The sequence below is a fragment of the Myotis myotis genome, unplaced genomic scaffold (genome assembly GCF_014108235.1).
Source record: "Myotis myotis isolate mMyoMyo1 unplaced genomic scaffold, mMyoMyo1.p scaffold_m19_p_5, whole genome shotgun sequence".
NCBI lineage: Eukaryota > Metazoa > Chordata > Mammalia > Chiroptera > Vespertilionidae > Myotis > Myotis myotis.
Genome location: NW_023416357.1, coordinates 83085845 through 83106951, shown reverse-complemented (window position 1 = coordinate 83106951; position 21107 = coordinate 83085845). Strand labels below are relative to the sequence as shown.

Sequence of the window (21107 nt, the reverse complement as noted above, 5' to 3'; positions counted from 1 at the left end):
GTGAGGACGGGCGGTTCTATGGCTCTGGAGGAAGGAATTAATACTCCTGTGGACCTGCCCCTTTACTCAGGCTCAGCTGCCAGGTGGACAGAGGCAATCTCTACCCCAGAGAGGGCTCAGGATCAAGAATTCAAGAGTTCATCTCGCCTGCCCTTCTAGGAGCAGAGGGTGAAGTGCACACAGGTTCCTGCTGCCTCCGGATCCCACTGGCCGGGCTGGGGTTGAATCATGGTCTAAGAAGCTCAGAAGGGAGGGCCCTACGGGTGTAGAGAAGAACCAGGAGAGAAGCTGGTTCCAGGTAGGCCCGTGGATCAGGGGCAGGGCCAAGAGCTCCCCCTGACTGGACATGGAGAAGTCAGATGTCACAGTGGGGCAGGGAAGCCAAGTGGATTCACAACCACCAGGTTTCTAGCCAGCAGGTAGGGGCTGGAGAAGTGGGAAGGGCACTTCCACTGGTCTGGCCGGGAAGGCCAGGACTTCCTTCCAGCTCCGAGGCACCCTGCCCCCACCTGTGTTTCCTGAGGCTCCCCTGGTGGTCGAGGAGGCCATGGTCAGGCCTGGGCTGGTTTGAGCAGATTAGGGTTCTTGTCTGTGTATGACTGTGTGACTTTGGACACATTATTTCCTCTCTCTGGGCCTGACTCTCCCGCTGTGACATGGGGAGGCTTGTTCCTGGGCCACTAGTGTGGAGATAGGGATGGAATAAAATGGGACACCACGCCTGGCCGGTGTGGTCCAGTGGTTGAGCCTTGACCCATGAACCAGGAAGTCACAGTTCAATTCCCAGTCAGGGCACATGCCTGGGTTGTGGGCTCCATCCCTAGTAGGGCCATGTAGGAGGCAGCCAATGGATGATTCTCTCTCATCATTGATGTTTCTCTCTCTCTCTCCCTCTCCTTTCCTCTCTGAAATCAATAAAAATATCTCTTTCTTTATAAATGGGACACCAAGATGCCCTGGAAGAGAGGGCGGCCCACTCCAAGCAAGGGCCCTCTGCTTCTTTACAAGGGGGATGATGTCACAGGGTCAGCTTAGTCAGGTCGTAGGTGGGGCCTGAGTCTAGCCCAGGCTTCCCTCTTGCCCAAGTTCTCCTCTTATTCTCAGCACCTGGCCTGCCCTGTCTCCTGCCCAGGCCCCAGATCCAGGGCAAGGCTCAGAATAGGGCCCTGCTGAGCACATTGGGGTGCGGAGAGGGTGACCTGGGGAGGGCATGAAGGCCCCATGCATCCCCGTCCCCCCATACCTTGCCCTCTGCATTATTTCCCTTCAGCTGTTCTGAGTTGTGTCCTTTATGTTAAACTGACAAACATAAGTAAGGTGCTTGCCTGAGTTCTTGAGTCTTTCTAGCCAATTACCAAACCTGAGGAAGAGGTTGTGGGATCCCTGATTTATATAGCCCGTTGGTCAGAAGTACAAATGACAACTTGAACTTGTGATTGGTGTGGGGGCAGTGTTGTGGGACTGAGCCATTAACTTGTGGGATCTGACACCAACTCCAGGTAGATAGTCAGAACTGAATTGAGGTGGAGGACACCCAGCTTGTGTTGGAGAATTGGAGAATGGTTTGGCAAATACTGGTAAACAGTGGCCCTGGACATGCTTGCAGACTGACAGACTCTTGTCATGACAGCTCTTCTTGGTGAAACACTAACTCCAGATTGACCCCCACCGGCTGCCCTGTGTGATACGGATAGCTCATTCTCCTCCCCTGGCTGTTCACAAAATACTAAGAGGCTGGGCTGTTCTGCCTGTTACAGGGAGCGGAGCTGAGGGCCAGAGAGGCTGGCTGGCTTGGCTGACCCATGGGACTCTGATGAACCAGCCCCTGGGGCCTTCCTTGGGCCATAAAGAGAAGCCTCCCCGCCGCCCATCTTCACAGGATGAGAGTGAATGCCAGGCGTGCTGGGGTGGGACGCTGCACCCTCGCCTTCCCCAGTGTCAGGCTAGCCAAGCAGGGAGCCTTTCCTGTTGCTTAGACAGCTCTGATCTCGGACTTTGGCGCCTCAGACAGAGAAGAGGGGGTTCCCATGCCATCATCTACTCCACTATCTTCTCCTATTTTCTTTACTTTTTCCGGAGGGTTTTTTTTTTCTGATTTCAAAAACAATACACTGGTATTAGGCAACTTTAAAATTTATAGAAATTTGCAAAATGACTGTTTCTGTTACCCACCCCACAAAAGACCATCAATGTCATAGTTTGGTGCCTCTATGTCCAGACTTGTCTTCTCTTTTTATATTGAATGTTTACTATTATTTGTTTTTACTCAAATGGGATCACACTTCATATATTGTAACTTACTTTTTAATCAGCATTGCATCCTTTTTTAAAAATATATTTTTTATTTATTTCAGAGAGAATGGGAGAGAGAGTGAGAGAAACATCAATGATGAGAGAGAATCATTGATCTGCTGCCTCCTGCACACCCCACACTGGGGATCAAGCCCGCAACCTAGGCATGTGCCCTGACTGGGAATTGAACTGTGACCTCCTGGTTCATAGGTTGATGCTCAACCACTGAGCCATGCTGGCCGGGCAATCAGCATTGCATCTTAACCACCTTTCCCTAGTTCTACACCTATATGATAATGATAGCGAGCAGTACTAAGCACTTTGCAGGTATTAATTCACTTAATTCTCACAAAAACTGTAAGAGGTAAATACTATTATTATCCCCATTTTACAGATGAGGTTGTTAACAGCTACACAATATTCCACTGTGGGGATTTATCAAAATTTATTCAACCACTCTCCTTTTCCTCAGTATTATAAACAGTGCTGCAAGGAACATCCTTGCACATCTTTGCACACATATGGAAATATTTTTATAGGACAAATTTCTGCAATTGAACTTGGGTCAAAGAGTCCCAACATGTTTGGAGTAATAGATTTTGCCAAATGGTCCTCCAAAAATATAAGCCCATATTCCTTGTCTACTAACAGAATAGGTGTAAGGACTGTTGTCATTCCTGCCTCTTCCTGACCTGGGATGGAATTTTTTAAATATTATTTTTTAATTTATTGATTTGAGAGAGAGAGAGAGAGAGAGAGAGAGAGAGAGAGAGAGAGGGAGAGAGAGAGATTTCTTTTGTTCCACTCATTCATGCACTCGTTGGTTGATTCCTAATGTGTGCCCTGACCAGGGATCGAATCCTCAACCTTGGTGCATCAGGACAATGTTCTAACCAGCCAAGCTACCTGGTCAGGCCCTGAGATGTTTTTGTAGTTTTTTTTTAAATCCTCACCCCAGGATATTTTTTCTATTTATTTTTAGAGAGAATGAAAAGGAGGGAGGGAGGGAGGAGGAGGAGAGAGAGACAGAGAGAGAGGGAGAGAAAGAGAGAGAGAAACATTGATGGGAGAGAGACACATTGATTGGCTACCTCCCACACACATCCCTGACCAGGGCTGGGGATCGAATCTGCAACCGAGGTACCGTGCCCTTGTCCAGGAATCAAACCCATGACTCTTCTTGGGTCTGCCAACCAACACTCCAACCACTGAGCCAAACCATCCAGGGCTGGGATGGGGTGTTAAAGAAGCAGCCAAAGTGCTGGAGAAGGGGATTTTTCTGGACGGATAACCCTGCCAGTCATGCCACCAACCACCACACTCCCACCCCACTGTGGGCTGTACCTCAGGGCCTTATGGGAAGGGCTTTCATTTCCTCTTACTATCCTTTATAATAAATGGATAATATGCAAATTGACCCTAATGGCGGAATGACTGGGAACAACCGGTCGCTGTAACGCTCACTGGCCACCAAGCGGCAGATGCTCCACACAGGAGCTGCCCCCTGGTGGTCAGTGTGCTTGCATAAGGGGAGTGCCACTCAGCCAGAAGCTGGCTCATGTCTGGCCAGGGCAGCGGCAGCACTAAGATGTCTGACTAACGGTTTAGGCCGGCTCCCTGTGGGAAGTGGGACTAAGCCAACAGGTGGATATCCCCCAAGGGGTCCCAGACTGCGAGGGGGCACAGGCTGGGCTGAGGGACCCCCCTGAGTGCACAAATTTTTGTGCACCGGGCCTCTAGTCCTATATAATAAAAGCCTAATATGCCAAGTGTCTGACCATTTGACCATTCGACCAGTCACTATGATGCGCACTGACCACCAGGGGGCAGACGCTCCAACTGGTAGGTTAGCTTGCTGCTGGGGTCCGGCCCATCAGGTCTGGGCAAGATGGGCCAGACACGCCCTGGAGCCCTCCCGCAGTCCCTCCCCAGTCCTGATCATGCACCATGGGGTCACTCTGCCTGGCCTGCACCCTTTCGCAATCCAGGACCGGGGGGTGTCAGAGAGCCAGTTTCAGCCTGATCCCCTCAGGCCAGGCCAAGGGACCCCACCGGTGCATGATTCCATGCACCAGGACTCTAGTTTAACTATACTAGTCAAAAAGTACAGGGTCAGGATTTAGAGCCTTAGATTACTTGCCCTGTGACCTCAAGTGACTCAACTTCTATGAGCCTGTTCCTTTGTCAATGACATGGAGTGATCATAATCCTGGTTCATTTGTCTCCCTGAGGGACAGAGGGGAGAGTCAGAAAGTGCTGTGGTTCCTGACAAGGGTAGGAGACTGGTGGTTTTGTTGGCTAAACTTTGGGTGGGCTTTAGGAGCACAGATGGATGGACCAAGGCCTTGGCCTTAGGAAACTCACCAGCTAGCTGATAGAGGGAGGAGGAGGAGAGAAGGGATGAAGATGGAGAGGAACCTAAGTGGGCTGGGTCTGGATCTAACCCCATCACTTGTTCCCAAACAGAGATCCGTGGCCTAGCCTGGCCTGGTTCTTCTAGGAACATCTGGGGCAGCCCAGGATGACCTTCAGGCCTCTCTCCTCAGGAAGTCTTTCTGTCCTCCCTCAGTGCCCTTAGCTCCCACAGACACTCTAAAACAAGCCCTGGACACTAGCTCCCACCCTGTTTGCTGTTCTTTCTCCAGTTGCTTCTTTATTCCTCTCCGGGGCCTTCCCATCCCACCCCCAGCTCAGCCTAGCCTAGGCAGGAGCTCATGGGAGGCTGCCTGATATGGTGTCAGTCCTGGGTTCAAATGTCAGCCCTGCCATCTACCATGTGTGAGGACCTGGGCCAGTCATGCTATAAAATGGGATGATGTGCCCTGCCATTGTGGCTCAGTGGTTGAGTGTTGACCCATGAACCAGGAGGTCCCCAGTTTGATTCCTGGTCAGGGCACATCCTCAGGTTTCGGGCTCTATCCCCAGGAGGGGCCTGAAGGAGGCAGCCGATCCATGTTTCTCTCTCTTTCCCTCTCCCTTCCTCTCTTTCTAAAATATCAATGAAAACATATTTTTTTAAAAAGTGAATTACTAGAAAAATTAAATTGAAAAAGTAGGCAAACTAAAAGCTGAATATTTTATTATTATATTATTATGTTCAACAGATATCAAATTACTCTATTAAATTGATATAAATGTTTCTAAACACTTTCAATTTATGTATTTATCTTGTCACCAACTGGTTAAGAGAATCCATAACCTGGCAGTAATCTATGGGCCACACTTTGAGTGGGACTGGTGTAGATGCCTCAATGCCCTGGAGCCAGGCTTATGGGTGGGGCCTGGGGGTGGCTTCCAGGGAGCAAGGCAGCTACATAGGCTGTTGGCACCCTACTCTGACCTCAGCCAGTTGAATGACTTGCCACTCATCAGTTCCCCAGCCCTGCCTTTGCCCCTGCAGTCCCCTCCCAGAATACCTTCTCCTCTCTCTGCACATCTAACTCCTGCTCTGTCTTTTTTCTTTTTTTAAGAATACTCATAATAGCTCCTATTTATTTTTTAAAATATATTTTCATTGATTTCAGAGTGGAAGGGAGGGGGAAAGAGAGATAGAAACATCAATGATAAGAGAGAAGCATTGACTGGCTGCCTCCTGCACACCCCCTACTGGGGATCAAGCCCACAACCCAGGCATGTGCCCTTGGCTGGAATCGAACCTGAGACCCTTCAGTCCACAGACCGACACTCTATCCACTGCTTCAAACCAGCTAGGGCCTGCTCTGTCTTTTAAGGTCCACCTCAAGCATACCCTCTCCAAGCATACTCCCAGGCTGCATGTCGGTCCTCCCCCACTAAACTTCCACAGTCCTGGGTACTGTTTCTGACAAGGGCATGAGACTGGCTTTGTTGGCTAAACTTGGTGAGTGAGTCACTCTGAGAGTGAATCACTGGTGGCTCACTCTCCTCTGCCGAGTTGCTTGCAAACAGGAATCATGTTATACGTACCTGAGCATCCATCCCCCTACACTCCATCTCCGGCTTAACTGAGGACCTGATACCAGCAGGCAGTTCATACATGTGCTGAATGGGCAGATGAGTGGCTGGGGGGATGGATGAAAAAATGGAAGGTTAGGTAGATGAATAGATGGAAGGATGCAGGGACAGATGGACACATCAGTAGGAAATGATGGATGACTGAATGGATGGAAGAAGAGATGGATGGATGGGTTAACAGATTATGAATGGATAGACAGGAGATGAATGGACAGATAGGTGGACAGATTGACTATTAGAGAATGGATGGATAGATAGGAAAATGAGTAAATGTACCGATAGATGGAGAGATGAATGATGGGTAGACAGATGGCTGGATACTCAAGCGAGCTTCACTCTGTTGTGCTTCTTCCTCTGCCTCTCCTGCCCTTTCCACTCTCACAATCTCAGAGCACAATGATCAGTGGTTCTCAACTGGGACCAGAGATAGTCTACACAGGACTTTTTTTTTTTAATTTGGTATTTTCATAATTTAAAAATGTATAAACTATCTGACTGCTGCTTCTATAGTATCACTAAACATAAATATAGAAGACAGTCTATAAATGTGAAGTGTGCTTTTGTTGTTGTTGTTAATCCTCACCCAAGCACCCAAGGATAGTTTTTCTATTGATTTTCAGAGAGAGTGGAAGGGACGGGGAGAGACTGAGAGAGAGAAACATTGATGTGAGAGAGACACATGGAATGTTTGCCTCCCGCACGCACCCCAACTGGGCAGGGATCGAGCCTGCAACCAAGATATGAGGTAGGTGCCCTTGAAAAGAATCGAATCCGTGACTCTTCAAGTCCTTGGACTGGTGCTCTAACCACTGAGTAACAAACCAGGACTGAGTGTTCTTCTTACAAAGGAAAGTGGGTTTGTTTTTTTTAAATTCCTAATATGTTTGGATCTACTTTTTCTTTTCTTTTCTTTTCTTTTCTTTCCTTTCCTTTCCTTTTCTTTTTTTTCCTTTTCATTTCTTTTCTTTCCTTCCTTCCTTTCTTTCTTTTTTTTTTTATATTTTATTGATTTTTTTACAGAGAGGAAGGGAGAGGGATAGAGAGTTAGAAACATTGATGAGAGAGAAACATCGATCAGCTGCCTCCTGCACACCCCCTACTGGGGATGTGCCCGCAACCAAGGTACATGCCCTTGACGGGAATCGAACCTGGGACCTTTCAGTCCACAGGCCGACGCTCTATCCACTGAGCCAAACCGGTTAGGGCTTTCTTTCTTTTTTTAGAGAGACAAGGAGGAAGGGAGAGAGGGAGAAAGAGAGAGATCGATGTGGGAGAGACACATCGATCAGTTGTCTCCTGTCTATGCCCCAAGCAGGGACTGAACCTGAAACCTAGCCATGTGCCCTGACCGGAATTGAACCCCAGACCTTCGGTGCACCGGACCACACTCCAACCGACTGAGCCACACCAGCCAGGGGAGACCTATATTTTTGTTAGAACAACTACTGTGATATGAAAACTAATATCAATCCATCTTCCTCACTTCAATGTGGTCATATTTATCCATTTTTCCTTCATGACTGTTCACCCATTTCACCAAGGCAGAAACTGAGACCCAGACAGGGGAAATGACTTCCCAACTTGTCGCCAGTTAGCGATACAGCGAAGAATCCTCTCTCACTCTCATCCATCTGCCCCATCTCTACCTTCTCAACTCCCTCAAGGACCCCTCCTCCCCACCAAAGCAGGCTTTAGTGAGGCTTCCTGGTTGTGGATGTGTGTGCCTGTGAAAACTGGTTTCTCTTTTAAAAGATATTTGTCCAACATGCATGTTAAAAAGTACACACATCGTAAGTATTCCCAGGGAACACACTCGTGTAACCTGAATTCAGATAAAGAAACAAAATGTTAGCAGACACCCCTTCTTCATCCCTTCTAGTCACCCAGCCTGAACACACCTTGACTCCTAACACCATAGATTCGCCTGTTTGGGAGCTTTCTATAAATGAAATCATACAGCACATACGCTCCCATCTCAGGCTTCTTTTGCTCAACACGTTGTCAGTGAGATTCATCCATGTGGCTGCAGTTGGTTGTAGAGCGTTCACTCTCACTGCTGTATTAATATTCTGTAGTGTGATTTCACTGCAATGGATTTATCCACTCGCTTGTTAATAGACGTTTGGGTTGTTTCCAATATTGACTAATAAGAATAATGCTGCTCTGAATGGTCTTGCACCTGTCCTGTGGTGCCCGTACACACACATTTCCGTGGAATTGCTGGGTCGGAAGGCGTGTAGACATTCAGCTCTAGCGGACACTGACAGACACTTTTCCAAAGTGCCCATGCCGAGTTACAGTGGCAGCGGGGGTGGTGCACGGGGTGGCGCATGCTCCTATCCCCACAGATGATCGCTAATCCCGTTCATGTAAGAAGGCAGGTGCTTGTGGGGCAGGTTGGCATCAGGTTGCCTGTGGTTGAATCTCAATTCTCGTCTAACCTTGAAACTTTCAGCAAAGCCAGTTTCCTTGTCTACAAAACGGGTTGAAAATCATGGGACTGTTATGAAGACGGCATAGACCAATTAGGTTAGGTTCCATAGTATTAGCTACTTATAGTTAATTCTACAACAACCTATTGTATCACTTCACCTCTCAGAGCCTCAGTTTTTCCTTCTGTAAAATGGTGATAAAAATACTAATACCCACATACATACATACACAGTTGAGAAGATTACCAACAAATGAAATTGTGTATGAAAGTGCTATTTTTGCCCGGCCGGCGTGGCTCTGTGGTTGGGCGTCGACCTATGAACCAGGAGGTCACGGTTCGATTCCTGATCAGGGCATATGCCTGGGTTGTGGGTTCGATCCCCAGTGTGGAGAATGCAGGAGGCAGCCGATCCATGATTCTCTCTCATCATTGATGTTTCTATCTCTCTTCCTCTCCCTTCCTCTCTGAAATCAATAAAAATATATTTAAAAATAAAATAAAGTGCTATTTTTTACTGAGATATAATACACATATAAAATTAATTCCTTTCCAGTTGCTCTTAGTATATCCCCAAAGTTGTACAACCATCACCACTATCTAATCCCACAACAACTTCATCACCATAAAAGAAACCTCACACCCATTAGCAGTCACTACCATTTCTTCACACCCAACTACTCCCAACCCCCAGCGACTGCTAGTGTACTACTTATCTCTATGGATTTTTAAAGTTCTGAGTATTTCTTAACTTTTGCAAAAGTGAAATACCTTGTACAGGGACAGGCACATAATATACACTTAATAAATGTTATCTGTGTGTGTGTGTGTGTGTGTGTGTGTGTGTGTGTGTATAGATAGAGCAACTTACTAGATAGATATGATATAAACTCATTCATTCCACAAATATTCATTTGCACGTGAGAGGTAAAGGGTCTATCAGTGGTTCTCAACCTGTGGATCGCCAACAATGAAAATACATCCTGCATATCAGATATTTACATTAGGATTCATAACAGTAGCAAAATTACAGTTATGAAGTAGCAACGAAAATAATTTTATGGTTGGGGGTCACCACAACATGATGAACTGTATTAAAGGGTCGCGGCATTAGGAAGGTTGAGAACCACTGGGAGAAATAGATGTGGTTTTCACTTTCAGGGATTTTGCCATCTAGTGGAAAAGGGAGGAATATGCACCACTCATGGTGGCTGGCAGAGTGGAATGAAATTAGAGTTGTATTTGAACAAGGATTGTGGTGCTTCTAGGATGGGTGAGATTTCCTGACATGGAGGGGCAGCCTGGGGGACAAATCCCTGAAACTAAGACTGGGAGACAGCCCTGGCCGGGTGGCCCAGCTGGTTGGAGTGTTGTCTCATACACCAAAAGGTTGCAGGTTCGATTCCTGATCAAGGCACATACCTAGGTTGTGAATTCGATCCCCACTCAGGGCTTGTATGGGAGGAAACCAATCCATGTTTCTCTCTCCCTTCTTCTCTCTCTCTCTAAAATCAATACTTTAAAAAACCATCCTCAGGTGAGGATTTTTTTTAAAAAGTCTGGGTATGGTGTCAGGCGGGATCACTGAGACAAGCAGGTTTTACACCCCAGACAGGACCTTGTCCTGCACCTTCATGGCCCTGGATGAGACTCATGTGTAGTGAGAAGCTATAAACACCGAGCAGAGGCAGATAGAGGCCAAATGGGAAAGGAAGGTAGAGGGTGAGCGGGGTCAGCTCACAGAAGCCTGTGCTGTCACCTGGGCAAGGACACCCTGAACCAGCTGTGCCCACTGCCAGGCATGCCAGGCCCCTCGTACCACCAGCTGGTTTGACTTTTCCGCTTGCACTGTGGCTAGAACCATTTTTAAGAGGAGAGGGCCACAGCCTCGTGGGTGAAGGAGGCTGGACCTCAGAATCAGGCCTGGTTCTGCCCTTGCTTAGTTGGGGAGCAAGTGTATCCCTCTATGAACCTGTTTCTTCACCTGCAAAATGGAGGCAATGTTACTTACTGCAGTGGGGGTAGAGATGATGGCTCAAAGTGTTGAAATACAGTGCCTGGGCCGAGGAGTGCATGCTTCCTTAAATGGCCAAGCAGACAGGCTGGGGAGACTGGCCAAGGCAGATGAAGCACACATTCAAAGCCCCAGCAATGTTGGCGGGGGGGATTATATATGTAATTTTAATTGAAGATGTAGTCATAAGAGACATCAGAATTTGTGAACTTCATTGCACGTATTGTACAGTTTAGTGTTTTTACACCAGGAGGATTGTCTTTTCAGTTCTTAGGCCTCCAAAGGTGCTATCAAGCCGAGGGCTGAAATGGGGTGCAAATGCCTGTTAGGGGGCAACTGGTGGCTTGGAAAGGAAGGAGCATAGGGTGAGGGAAAGTCTCTTGAAAGGAAGGAGATTCAACTGGGAGGTTTTCTCCTTGAGACAGGAGGCCTGGGGGAGCATGGTGGAGTGAGCTGGGGATGTTGACAGCAGAGACTTAGAACCAGAGGTAGTGGAAGCTGTAGGAACCTGAGAAGTCACTGAATTCAACTTCCCATTTTATAAGTGGAGACACAGAGCCAAGGGACATAGGTGGATGGGAAGGCCAGTCTTTGAGCAGCCTCGAGTAAGACAGAGATTTGCCCAGGTTCATTCATAAAATTATGGGTAGAGTAAGGATCAATTCAGGTCTCTGTGTAAGCCAGAGCCCCTGAAGCTAGAAGATTCCAAGGGACCCTGCTTCCTACCTTTGACCTCCCACAGTGGCCACCAGCTCCTCTTAGCTTCATGGCCTGCTCCAAGCATTCCCCAAGTCCCTGGGTACCCAGTGTGGGGGTTCAGAGACCCTGGGACACAGTCCTGCCTCAAGGCCCACTGGTCAGGGAAGAAGCCAGACAGGCGCATAGAGCATAGGTAATGACCCTGTTGGTCTCTGTGCCAAGGATCCCAAAAGGGCCTCTGCGGGATGGCTCTCTCCCCAGAGGAGGCAGGCTGAGGCTGGTACCTGAGGCCCCAGAATTTGATAGGATGTGCAGGGAGCATGCACCTCCCCGAGGGAATAGCAGGGAATCAGCGGAGGGGAGCTCCTGGGAACATGAGGTGCCTGTTTGTCAGGGACAGAGGGTTCCCAGCCAAGGACATAGGTGGGTGGAAGGGCCGGTTTGTGAGCAGCTTTTGGTAACAATTTCAGCCGGGCCAGGGGCACTGTCATTTGACTGTGGGAGCTTTGGGACCCTACCATGGAAGAAACCACCTTACTTATGTAACCACATGTAAGCCACCTATTTGTCAAAACCACAGCGGGTTAGCATTTGCCTCCAGCCCACCCCTGCTCCCCACCAGGGATAGCCCTGGGTGGGAAGTCTAGACTCCTTTCAGACCAGGCTGTGTTGCTGTTCCTCTGCCAGTACTTGGGGCATTTTTCCACTCCTATGGACTCTGGTGCCCCATGAAAGTGGGGCAAGAACCCCCCTCTAAGGATTGTCAAAGGTGCCAGAGAGGTGACAGGTGTGAGTGCCTCAGACCAAACATCCTGGTTTATGTCCTCAGAGTGAGAGGAGGGACTTTAGACACAGGAACATAAGCTGGACCTCAGGGTGGGCTGCGGAGCTCCTGAGCAGATGGCCTGCGGGGGGATATCCAGGGGAGGGTGACAAGGCTCCACCTTGCCAGCCATCGCCCATCACCACTGGGACTGACCCTGCTTGGCCTCGCAGGATTCACATTCAGGTAACCCTCTGGGGCTCTGTGCAGGTGCCGTGATGACCATAATGGCAACTGGGGGTCCTGAGACCTTCCACACAAGACTTCTGAGAGGTGGGTACTTCCAGGTGTGTGGATGACTGAGAGGGGGTGCATGTGAGCTGGGAGGTCAGAGGTCAGGGGGGTTGTAGTTAGGTGAGGGGCTTCATGGGAAGTCATCCCTAGAAGCTGGAGCCCCAGGCGCTGAGGTGCTTTCAGGATCAGGAGTGCATGACTGATCATCAAATCCGGAAACCCATTTGGGTGGAGCAGGGACGGTTCCGCCAAGACTCTATCAGTGGTTCTCAACCAGTCAAGGGCACATTCCCAGGTTGTAGGCTCGATCCCCAGTAGGGGGTGTGCAGGAGGCAGCCAATCAATGATTCCCTCTCATCTCTCTCTCCCTCTCCCTTCCTCCCTGAAATCAATAAAAATATATTTAAAACAACAACAAGCACCTATCAAACAGCCTAGAGCAGTGGTTCTCAACCTTCCTAATGCCGCGACCATTTAATACAGTTCCTCATGTTGTGGTGACCCTCAACCATAAAATTATTTTCGTTGCTACTTCATAACTGTAATTTTGCTACTGTGATGAATCGTAATGTAAATATCTGATATGCAGGATGTATTTTCATTGTTACAAAGTGAACATCATTAAAGCATAGTGATTAATCACAAAAACAATATGTAATTATATATGTGTTTTCCGATGGTCTTAGGCGACCCTTGTGAAAGGGACGTTCGACCCCCAAAGGGTTCGCGACCCACAGGTTGAGAACCGCTGCTCTACCTGGTCACAGCAGAAGGAAAGGCGTTTGGGAAGACAGGGACCTCCTCCTGCTCCAAACTGTAGGCTCAGGAGCTCCGCAGCCCGCACCTACGCGGTGTTTTATATTCATTTAAGCCCCGCCCTCTCGGTCCGCTCTGGCCCGGGGAGCCCTGCAGCCCCGCCCCGCCGAGCGACCTACAGGGACCCGGGGGCAGGGCGATGCTAATGAGGGCTGCCTGGCCCCCGCAGCCCGGCCGGCGGCTCCAGCGAGCCCCGGGAGGCGACCGCCGCCATGGCCACCGCCGGGGCGCTGGCAGGTCTGGCCGCGGGTTTGCAGGGCCCACGGGCTGTGCCCAGCGCGGACTCGGACTCAGACACAGACTCGGAGGACCCGAGCACCCGCCGCAGCGCGGGCGGGCGGCTCCGCTCGCAGGTCATCCACAGCGGTCACTTCATGGTGTCGTCGCCGCACAGCGACTCGCTGACCCGACGGCGGGACCAGGAGGGGCCCGTGGGGCTCGCCGACTTCGGGCCGCGCAGCATCGACCCCACACTCACCCGCCTCTTCGAGTGCATGAGCCTGGCCTACAGGTGAGGGCGGCTCCGGGACCCGACGGCCTGGGCCCTCCAGGCGGGACCGCGCACCGAGGCCCCGGACACCCGACCCGGTCCCGAGCCCGGGTCCCCGACTGCGCTCGGAGACTCCGGCCACATCCTGGACACCCTCTCCTCCCCCCCCCCCCCCCCCCAGCGTCCTCTGACCCTGGCCCAACCTACTGATCCCAATCGGGCCTGCGTACTGTCCGGTTCCCGTCCTCGTCCTCACGACCATCACTCTTCCCAGGGCGCAGACCTCGACCTCCGTCGGCCCACCGCGGGCCCCCTCCCCTCCCCATCCTCTGCTCCCAAAGAAATGCCAGAGAATCCCTCGCGCTCCTGGGATCCTCGGCCACCCTGTCCCTCCCACCCTCCACCCGGGGCCACTCCACGCGACCACCTGCAGCCCCCGCCCCCTCCCGAGCAGCCCCGGCCCACACCCACTCTCTCCCTGCGCCCTCGCCGTTCGCCTCGCGTCCGTGGTTGTCCCCATTCATAGCCAACTGTCGATTGAAACCCAGTCTCTCGTCCTGCACAGCCCCCACCCCAATTGCTGGGACACCTGTTTTTGATCTGCCGGGGCGAGGGTAGCTGGAGAGGGTGCCCCGGGCGGACCCAAGGGGGCGCAGCTCGCAAAGGTTCCCGCCGTCGCCGGGCAGGGGGTGCTGCGAGCCGGAGGGGCGGATGCCGGAGGCCTGGGCTCGCCCACCCGGTCTCTTAGAGGCTGGGCGCCTCGTCCTGCCCAGGACCCCTGCTTGGCGCTGCTCAGGGCGCGCCGTCCGCCCAGCTCCAACGCCATGCCTGTGTCCCAGGGGAGGGCGCGAACCCGGGTCCTGGCCCAGTGCCCTGGAGCAAAGTTCCCGGGAGCTGAGGAGCCAGGATAAATTATCAACCGAAAACCGTACGGGATAAAGGAGGGGGTGGGAGTGTGTGTGTGGGTGTGTGGGTGTGGGCGGGGGGGTGGCGGGGGGTTCGGCTGGCGTTGATCTTTTCTCTGCAAACATTCCGCTTCCTCCGAGACACTCCTCCCCTTCAGAGAACTGTAGTCTACAGACCCGCACTGGCTGCTCTGACCCGGAGCCGGAGCCGGAGCAGGGGCTGGGGTGGGAATTGCGGGGGAGTGTTGCCCACTCGCAACAGCTGCCTCGCAGCCGCGACCCCATTGGCTGGAGGCGTTGTAACCTTGGCCCTCAAGCTCTGGCCCCGGGCCCGGGTCATGTTGCAACCTGATCGTCTCAGGCGCCAGACCAATGTGGAAAGTTCAAATTCCCATCCCTCCCCCAACACCCCCCCCCCTCCCTTCATATCGCAGACCGCCTGAGCCGGCCATCTGAGGTCCCAGTACACCAGGTGCGGGCACCCCTCCTCCCCAGCCCCCCCCCCCCCCCCCCGCCCCGGCCCCCATTTCTACCTGGGCTGGCTAACACCCACCCCTAACCCCAGACCATGGGTGACCAAAAGAGGAGGTGGCAAGGTAGGGGACAGAGCACATTCCAAGAACTGTCCCCACTAAGAGGTCGACTGGAAGTTGGTGTGACTCCGATGGGTGGGGGGTGGGGGGGGGCAGCTGGGATGGAGAGAGCTGTGCTTTCTCCCTAAACAACCAGAATATTCACTCCCTCAGGCCTTATGCTCCAGGGATGGAAGTGGAGCCCTTGGGTTCCCCCATTGGGTAGAGGAAAAAACTGAGGCTCAGATTGGGATTGTGTTTTAGCCCTTTAGACCCCTAATTATTGGGGCTCCCTGGAGGGAGAGGCTTGGGGGAGCAATCTCTAGGCCCTAGAGTCTAGGGTATCCCAAGAGAGTGAGTGGATGGGAAGGGACAGCAAGGCAATGGGTCCAAAGGTGTTGGGAGGAACTAGCCAGCTTGACCCGGAGGAGAGCCTGGGGAAGCCTGGCCAGCTTCACCCTCAGAAGGGCAGTGTGGGCAGAGGAAGGACTTTTCTAGGAGGAACCCCATGTTCTATGGTTCTTTGGGTGGAAACTCCAGGGAGGCAGGTTCTGGAAGTCCTAAGCATACACTTCGTTCATCGTCAGAGCTGGCCAGAGCCATGGAAAGAATGGCCTCGGGGAAATGGGGGAGCAAGCAGGACCCTGCCTGGGAGACTCCAAGGGAATTGCTGTAAGGTAGATATGTGTGGGAGTAGGGGAAACTGAACTAGGACTTCTGAGTTTTCCCCATCCCATCCCCAAGATTTCCAGATTTTCTTCTGGTCATAAGAAGTCCTTGAACTCTGGCTTCAGGCTTTTTGCTCCAGGTTGCCCGCCCCCCCCCCCCCCCCCCCCGCCCCTCTCGGAGCCAACAAGTTCAGCACAGACTTTCCTCCTGGGCTTAGATTTTGTCGTCTCATCTCCTCTAGTCTTACCTGGCCACAACACTATAACCTCAGAAAGAGGAAAGGCAGGCAGGCTGGAGGTGGGGCACTGGGTGACCAGAGTGGGCTGGGAGGTTTGCTGGGATACAGGCAGGGGCAATAAACTCAGGAGGCCCCCCAAGCCCCCCAGGTGCCACAAAAAAAGCTGGCCCAAGATGTGTCTGAGTACTCTCCCATTTCTCCAGACAGATGGTGTTTATCTAACTTAGGAGGGAGAGGGCCAGCAAGCGGGCCTGTGCGCTTGGGTTATGTACTCTATTTGGGTAATGAGGCCTGATGTGCCCTAGGGTGGCAGTCTACCCCTCTCCCTATTCCAAAGCAAACACAGGAGCTTGGAGACCAAAGAGGAGAGGAGGCCTAGTGACCTATGCACCCAAGGGGCTGTAGGAGTCAGACTGCCACCTACCTGTCCCTTACCCCCTGGATTAGAGAGAGGCCCCTCAGCAGAGCAGGCCTAGTGTTCTGAAAGGCTAAGACTACGCCTTGAGGCCTCAGCCTTCTATGTGAATAAGGGTTGGAGAAGGTGGGCCAGAAGGGACTGGTGTACAACCCTGGCTTGTGGGTCATGAGGAGGGAGGGACGAGCAGGTGTCTAAGACCCTGAACATCTTGACCTCCTAGGTCAGCTCCCTGGAGGTGGCAAACTTGGCCTGCGCCTAGAGGGCCCTGAGAGGCAAGCTCCTCATCTGTGTAGAGCCTTTTCATCTCATGAATTTAATTGACTGCTAGGGTTCGGTTTAGGGTCAGGATGCTGCCTCCCCCTGCTCACTACTCCATCATCTCAGATGCCTTCCTTTGGATCTGAATGGTATTGTCTTGGGCACATCCCTGAGAAAGGGGCATACCTTCCAGCTCCGTCCAGATTGCCATTCTAGGACTTGGGGCTGGGCAGACACCAGAAGGGCAATGAAAAGGCAGTGGCTGGCTGCTTGGAGGCCACCTCTGGTGAAGTGGCTTCCTCTCCTTGCCAGACAAACCTTACCCATCCCCTTGACCTAGGGAGCCAGCAAGACTGGTGGAAAAAAAAAAAGAAAAAGCCACAGGGCCTGGGCGAGTCTCTGCCATGTGATCTTGGGTATGTCCCTCTCTCTTCCTGATCCTCAGTTTCCTTCAGTGAGAACTGTATCTAGCTGGCCTACAAGACAGGTGCTTGTAAGGCCACTGGGTAGTACTATGAAGATTAAGCTGATAAACAGGCTCCAGTCCTGGCTCTAGTTCTGGTAGTAGATTAACAAGCAGATCTCACCAAAGAACACAAGGTCCCCTAGTGGGCACCTGGGAGGGTATTTTATTACTTTTTTTGTTAATCCTCACCTGAGGATATTTTTCCATTGATTTTTAGAGTGGAAAGGAGGGGGAGAAACAGAGAAACATTGATGTGAGAGAGACACATTAATTGGTTGCCTCCCTCACACACCCTAGGGCCAGGAATTGAGGTATGTGCCCTTGACCAGAATTGAACCTGGGACCCTTCAGTCCGTGGGCCTATGCTTTATCCTCTGATCCAAACCAGCTAGGGCTGAAAGGATATTTTAAAGCCTGACTTTCAAGGTAGGAATTTCAGGCAGGTTACAGAGAGGGGCAGGACTTGAGAGGATCCCTCAAAGTGCCCACCACAGATGAGTGCCTAGTGCTTGTGTAGAGCCAGCCTCTGCAGAAGCCCCTTTCCCCACCCTCAGCTCTGACCCAGCCCTCTCCCTCTGACAGTGGAAAGCTGGTGTCTCCCAAGTGGAAGAATTTCAAAGGTCTCAAGCTGCTCTGCCGAGACAAGATCCGCCTCAACAACGCCATCTGGAGAGCCTGGTATATCCAGTGTGAGTGGGTACCATGGGCCTTCCCAGCCCAAGGGCTGTGGGAGGGGGTGGGGTTTGGGAAATGGCTATCCAGGAATCCCAGCTTGCACCAACAGAGTGTTTTGGGAGTATCAGCACAAGCACCCCTGAACAGCTTCTGACCCCCAGAGAGTCTTGGGGTGTCCCTGGCACTCTCTAAGAGTGCTCTCCATTGTAGAGCTGGGCACAACAGAAGTCACCCCTTGGAAGTCCTAAGTTGGCCTGAGATTTGGGGAACAGTTCAAGACTCATTCTGCATCCCAGTAGTATAGTCAGGTGCTTCAAATGCCAGGTTAGAAAGAGGTGTTAGACACTGTCTGGGCCAATTCTGTCACTTTGCAAATGGGGAAACTGAGGATCCTGCATGGGTCTCTTCCAGCCCTTCATTAAAGTCCTTACTGAACTCCCACCAAGTGATCCCATGAGATTTTGGGGGATAGGGCCCAGAGAGGCCATGTGGTAGAGATGAAGGACTCCAGAGTACACAGAGCTGGTTTCCCACCCTGTTCCTGTCACTTGCTGGCTGTGTGACTGCAGGCAAGTTGTCTAACCTCTCTGAACCTATTTCCTCATTTATAAAATGAGGCCAATAGCCCTACTTTTCATGGTTGGCGTGGGGATAACGGGTATGAACAAGCCTGGCACAAAGTGCTCAGTAAATGATGGTTGAAACTGAGGAAACCTTGAGAAGATCATATTCATTTAGGGATACAAGACCCCTTCTCCTTCCCCCTGGCAGGACAGCAGAGGCGGAGAAATAGACTAATTGGCCCATGTTGGGACCCTGTCCAGCTTAGGTAGGTTCTGCTGCAGGATCAAAGGCTGGGAACACGTAGCCCAGGAGGAACCAGTGTTCTCTGTACTGGCCCCACAAGATTCCACCTAAGTAGGGAGAGAGTGTGTGTGTTTTGGGTTGTTATTCATCTGTGTGTTCAGCTCTTTCCTAAATCATCTTATTTGAGGCTTCCTAGCATCCCTGAGAGATAGGTATTATTACCCCCATTTTATACATGAGCCAGTGAAGCCCAAAATGCAAGTGACTTGTTCAGTGCCACGGAGCATAAAAGGAGCAGAGCTGTAGCTGGGAAGTCCAGGGCTCTCCAGCTGCGAGCCCAGTGCTCCTTTATTGAATCCTGCTGACTGGCTTCCAGTCCTCACCTGAGAATGGGCCTGACCACACCAGGGAGCTGATAGACCAGGGGAATCAGTATCACTCTCTGTCCCCCTTTTCTACAAAGCTGGATGGGGTGCAAACCCGGGGTCCTCACCCAGACAGACTGTGGTCTCCAGCTGTTGTACAAGTTGTTAGAAGGACTCCAAGTTCTGAGTCATACAAAGGTGGGTTTGAGTCAAGTTCTAGTATGCCCCACTATGTGAACTTTGCAAAGTCCCTAGCCTCCCCTAACTGACACTTGCTCATCTGTTAGGTAGGCATGATAATAGGTCTTACTGCTGAGGTCTGCTGTGAGTTTTCGGTGCGATCACATCGCAGCACCAGGCGGTCACACACAAGGATTCCCTGAGAGTGAGCCCTCAGCTCTATCTCTATTGTTGTGATAATAGCAAGAGCATAGACAGGCAGAGAACAAATGTCAGGGTTCCTCCTCCTCCCTGAGCACCAAAGGTTTGGAGGTGGGCTTCAGAAAACAGAGAGGGGGCGGGGTGACTGCTGGAGGGCTGCCTGGCTCATCCCCAGGCACCTGCCACCTCTCTGCAGGCTCCTGGCCTCCAGAACCCCTTCTTTTCCCCAAACTCATCTCAGTTTCCTCTGAACTTCCAGAGCACTGTGCCCCTTTCATGGGCAGGCTCTCCACCTGGCATTAGCTCATGTTATGTGTGTGCTTTCCTCATCTCAACCACTAAGCTGTGAGCACCCTGAGTCATCCCTGGATTCTGACTCAGCTATTATCCCAGCATAGGTGCAAGGGGCTAGGTTGCTGCATGAATGGATGAATTTCTCATTGTTAAATAAAGCCTGCCCCACCTCCAGGTCACTGCCCTTTTGTCCAGAGCACAGTGTCCCTGGGTGGGGGAGGAGAGAGTAGACCAGGCCTGCTCAGCCCTGACTCTCTCGGGCCCCTGGGCAAACTTACTCTTTTCTACTGCTCATTTCCTCATCTGGAAAGCAAGGGACAGATGCTTTTTGGGACTCTTATACCCCTGGGAGTCCACATACCTAAGGGCTTTCCTTTTGTCTTCTGTCCAAGCAGGCTCAGCAATCCTCCTCAATCTCCTAGGGATCATTTTGGAGAATGTCCTTTAAGTCAGAACTTTGTTGACGGTCCCAAGAAATGTCATGTTCAGGTGATCTCCCTCCTCTGTGTCAACTGTCCCAGAGGAACTTCACTCAGGGATTCGGCAGGATGAGCCCCCAAGGACACCCCTGAAGTCCTTTGTGTCAAGAATATTAGAAAAAGTCACTGCTCGGGGTTTTGAAGTCCTTCTGGGTGCCAACCTCTGTGTCAGATGCAGGGATTCTGGGCTAAAGGGCGCAACTCCTGCTTGCACTCCCAGCGGGGAGGCCAGCATTCAGAGAAATGGCTGAGGCAGGTGAAGACTGAGGCAGGCCTAACCAGGGTGGTTCAGAGGAGGGAAGGTTTTCTGGAAGAGGAGCTGCTCTGGGCTATCAAGGGAGGGGTTTTCCATGTAAAATAAAACCAGAGGGTAGGCTATGTGTGTGTGTGGGGGGGGGGGGGGGGTTACGGTGGGAGCTGTTTGGCTTCCAGGTGGGGCATTAAGGAGACAGAAAGGCAGGAAAAACAGTGGAACTAGTCCTGGAGGGCTTGGAAGCCACTCAGGAGTGTGGACTTTATCATGGAGGTTTAGGGAGCCCTGGAGGGGTTCAGGCCTGAACTGCGCTTTAGGAAGAATTGACCTGGCCGCAGCAGGAAGTGGGCTAGAGAGTGTGAGCCTGGAGTCAGAGAGGTCTAGGTGAGAAATGGCAATGGACCAGAGGGTTACATTGGAAGAAATGTCATATCCGTGGGATTTAGATGGCTAGTCCATGGATTAAACAGGAACCGGGAGTGAGGGCTGGCAGTCCAGAGGAGGCACAGGCTGGAGAGGGAATGTCGCAGACATC

The 21107-nt window shown here is 51.6% G+C and overlaps 1 protein-coding gene across 10 annotated transcripts in view; it reads left to right on the top strand.

Annotated features, from left to right (window-relative positions):
- The window catches only part of MLXIPL (MLX interacting protein like), a 33472-nt gene that overhangs the window by 218 nt on the left and 12147 nt on the right, over positions 1 to 21107 (top strand). For 8 of the 10 annotated variants that reach the window (XR_004967606.1, XR_004967607.1, XM_036309725.1 and 5 more), the window contains exons 1-2: positions 13460 to 13813; positions 17901 to 18007. Coding sequence is in view for 8 of the 10 variants with exons in the window: in XM_036309725.1 (XP_036165618.1) it covers positions 13515 to 13813; positions 17901 to 18007 (406 nt within the window). In the remaining 2 variants the exon portion in view is untranslated. Of the gene's footprint in view, positions 1 to 70; positions 184 to 12462; positions 12526 to 13459; positions 13814 to 17900; positions 18008 to 21107 lie in introns of those variants that run through there. The other 2 variants (XM_036309723.1, XM_036309726.1) reach the window with 1 other exon arrangement.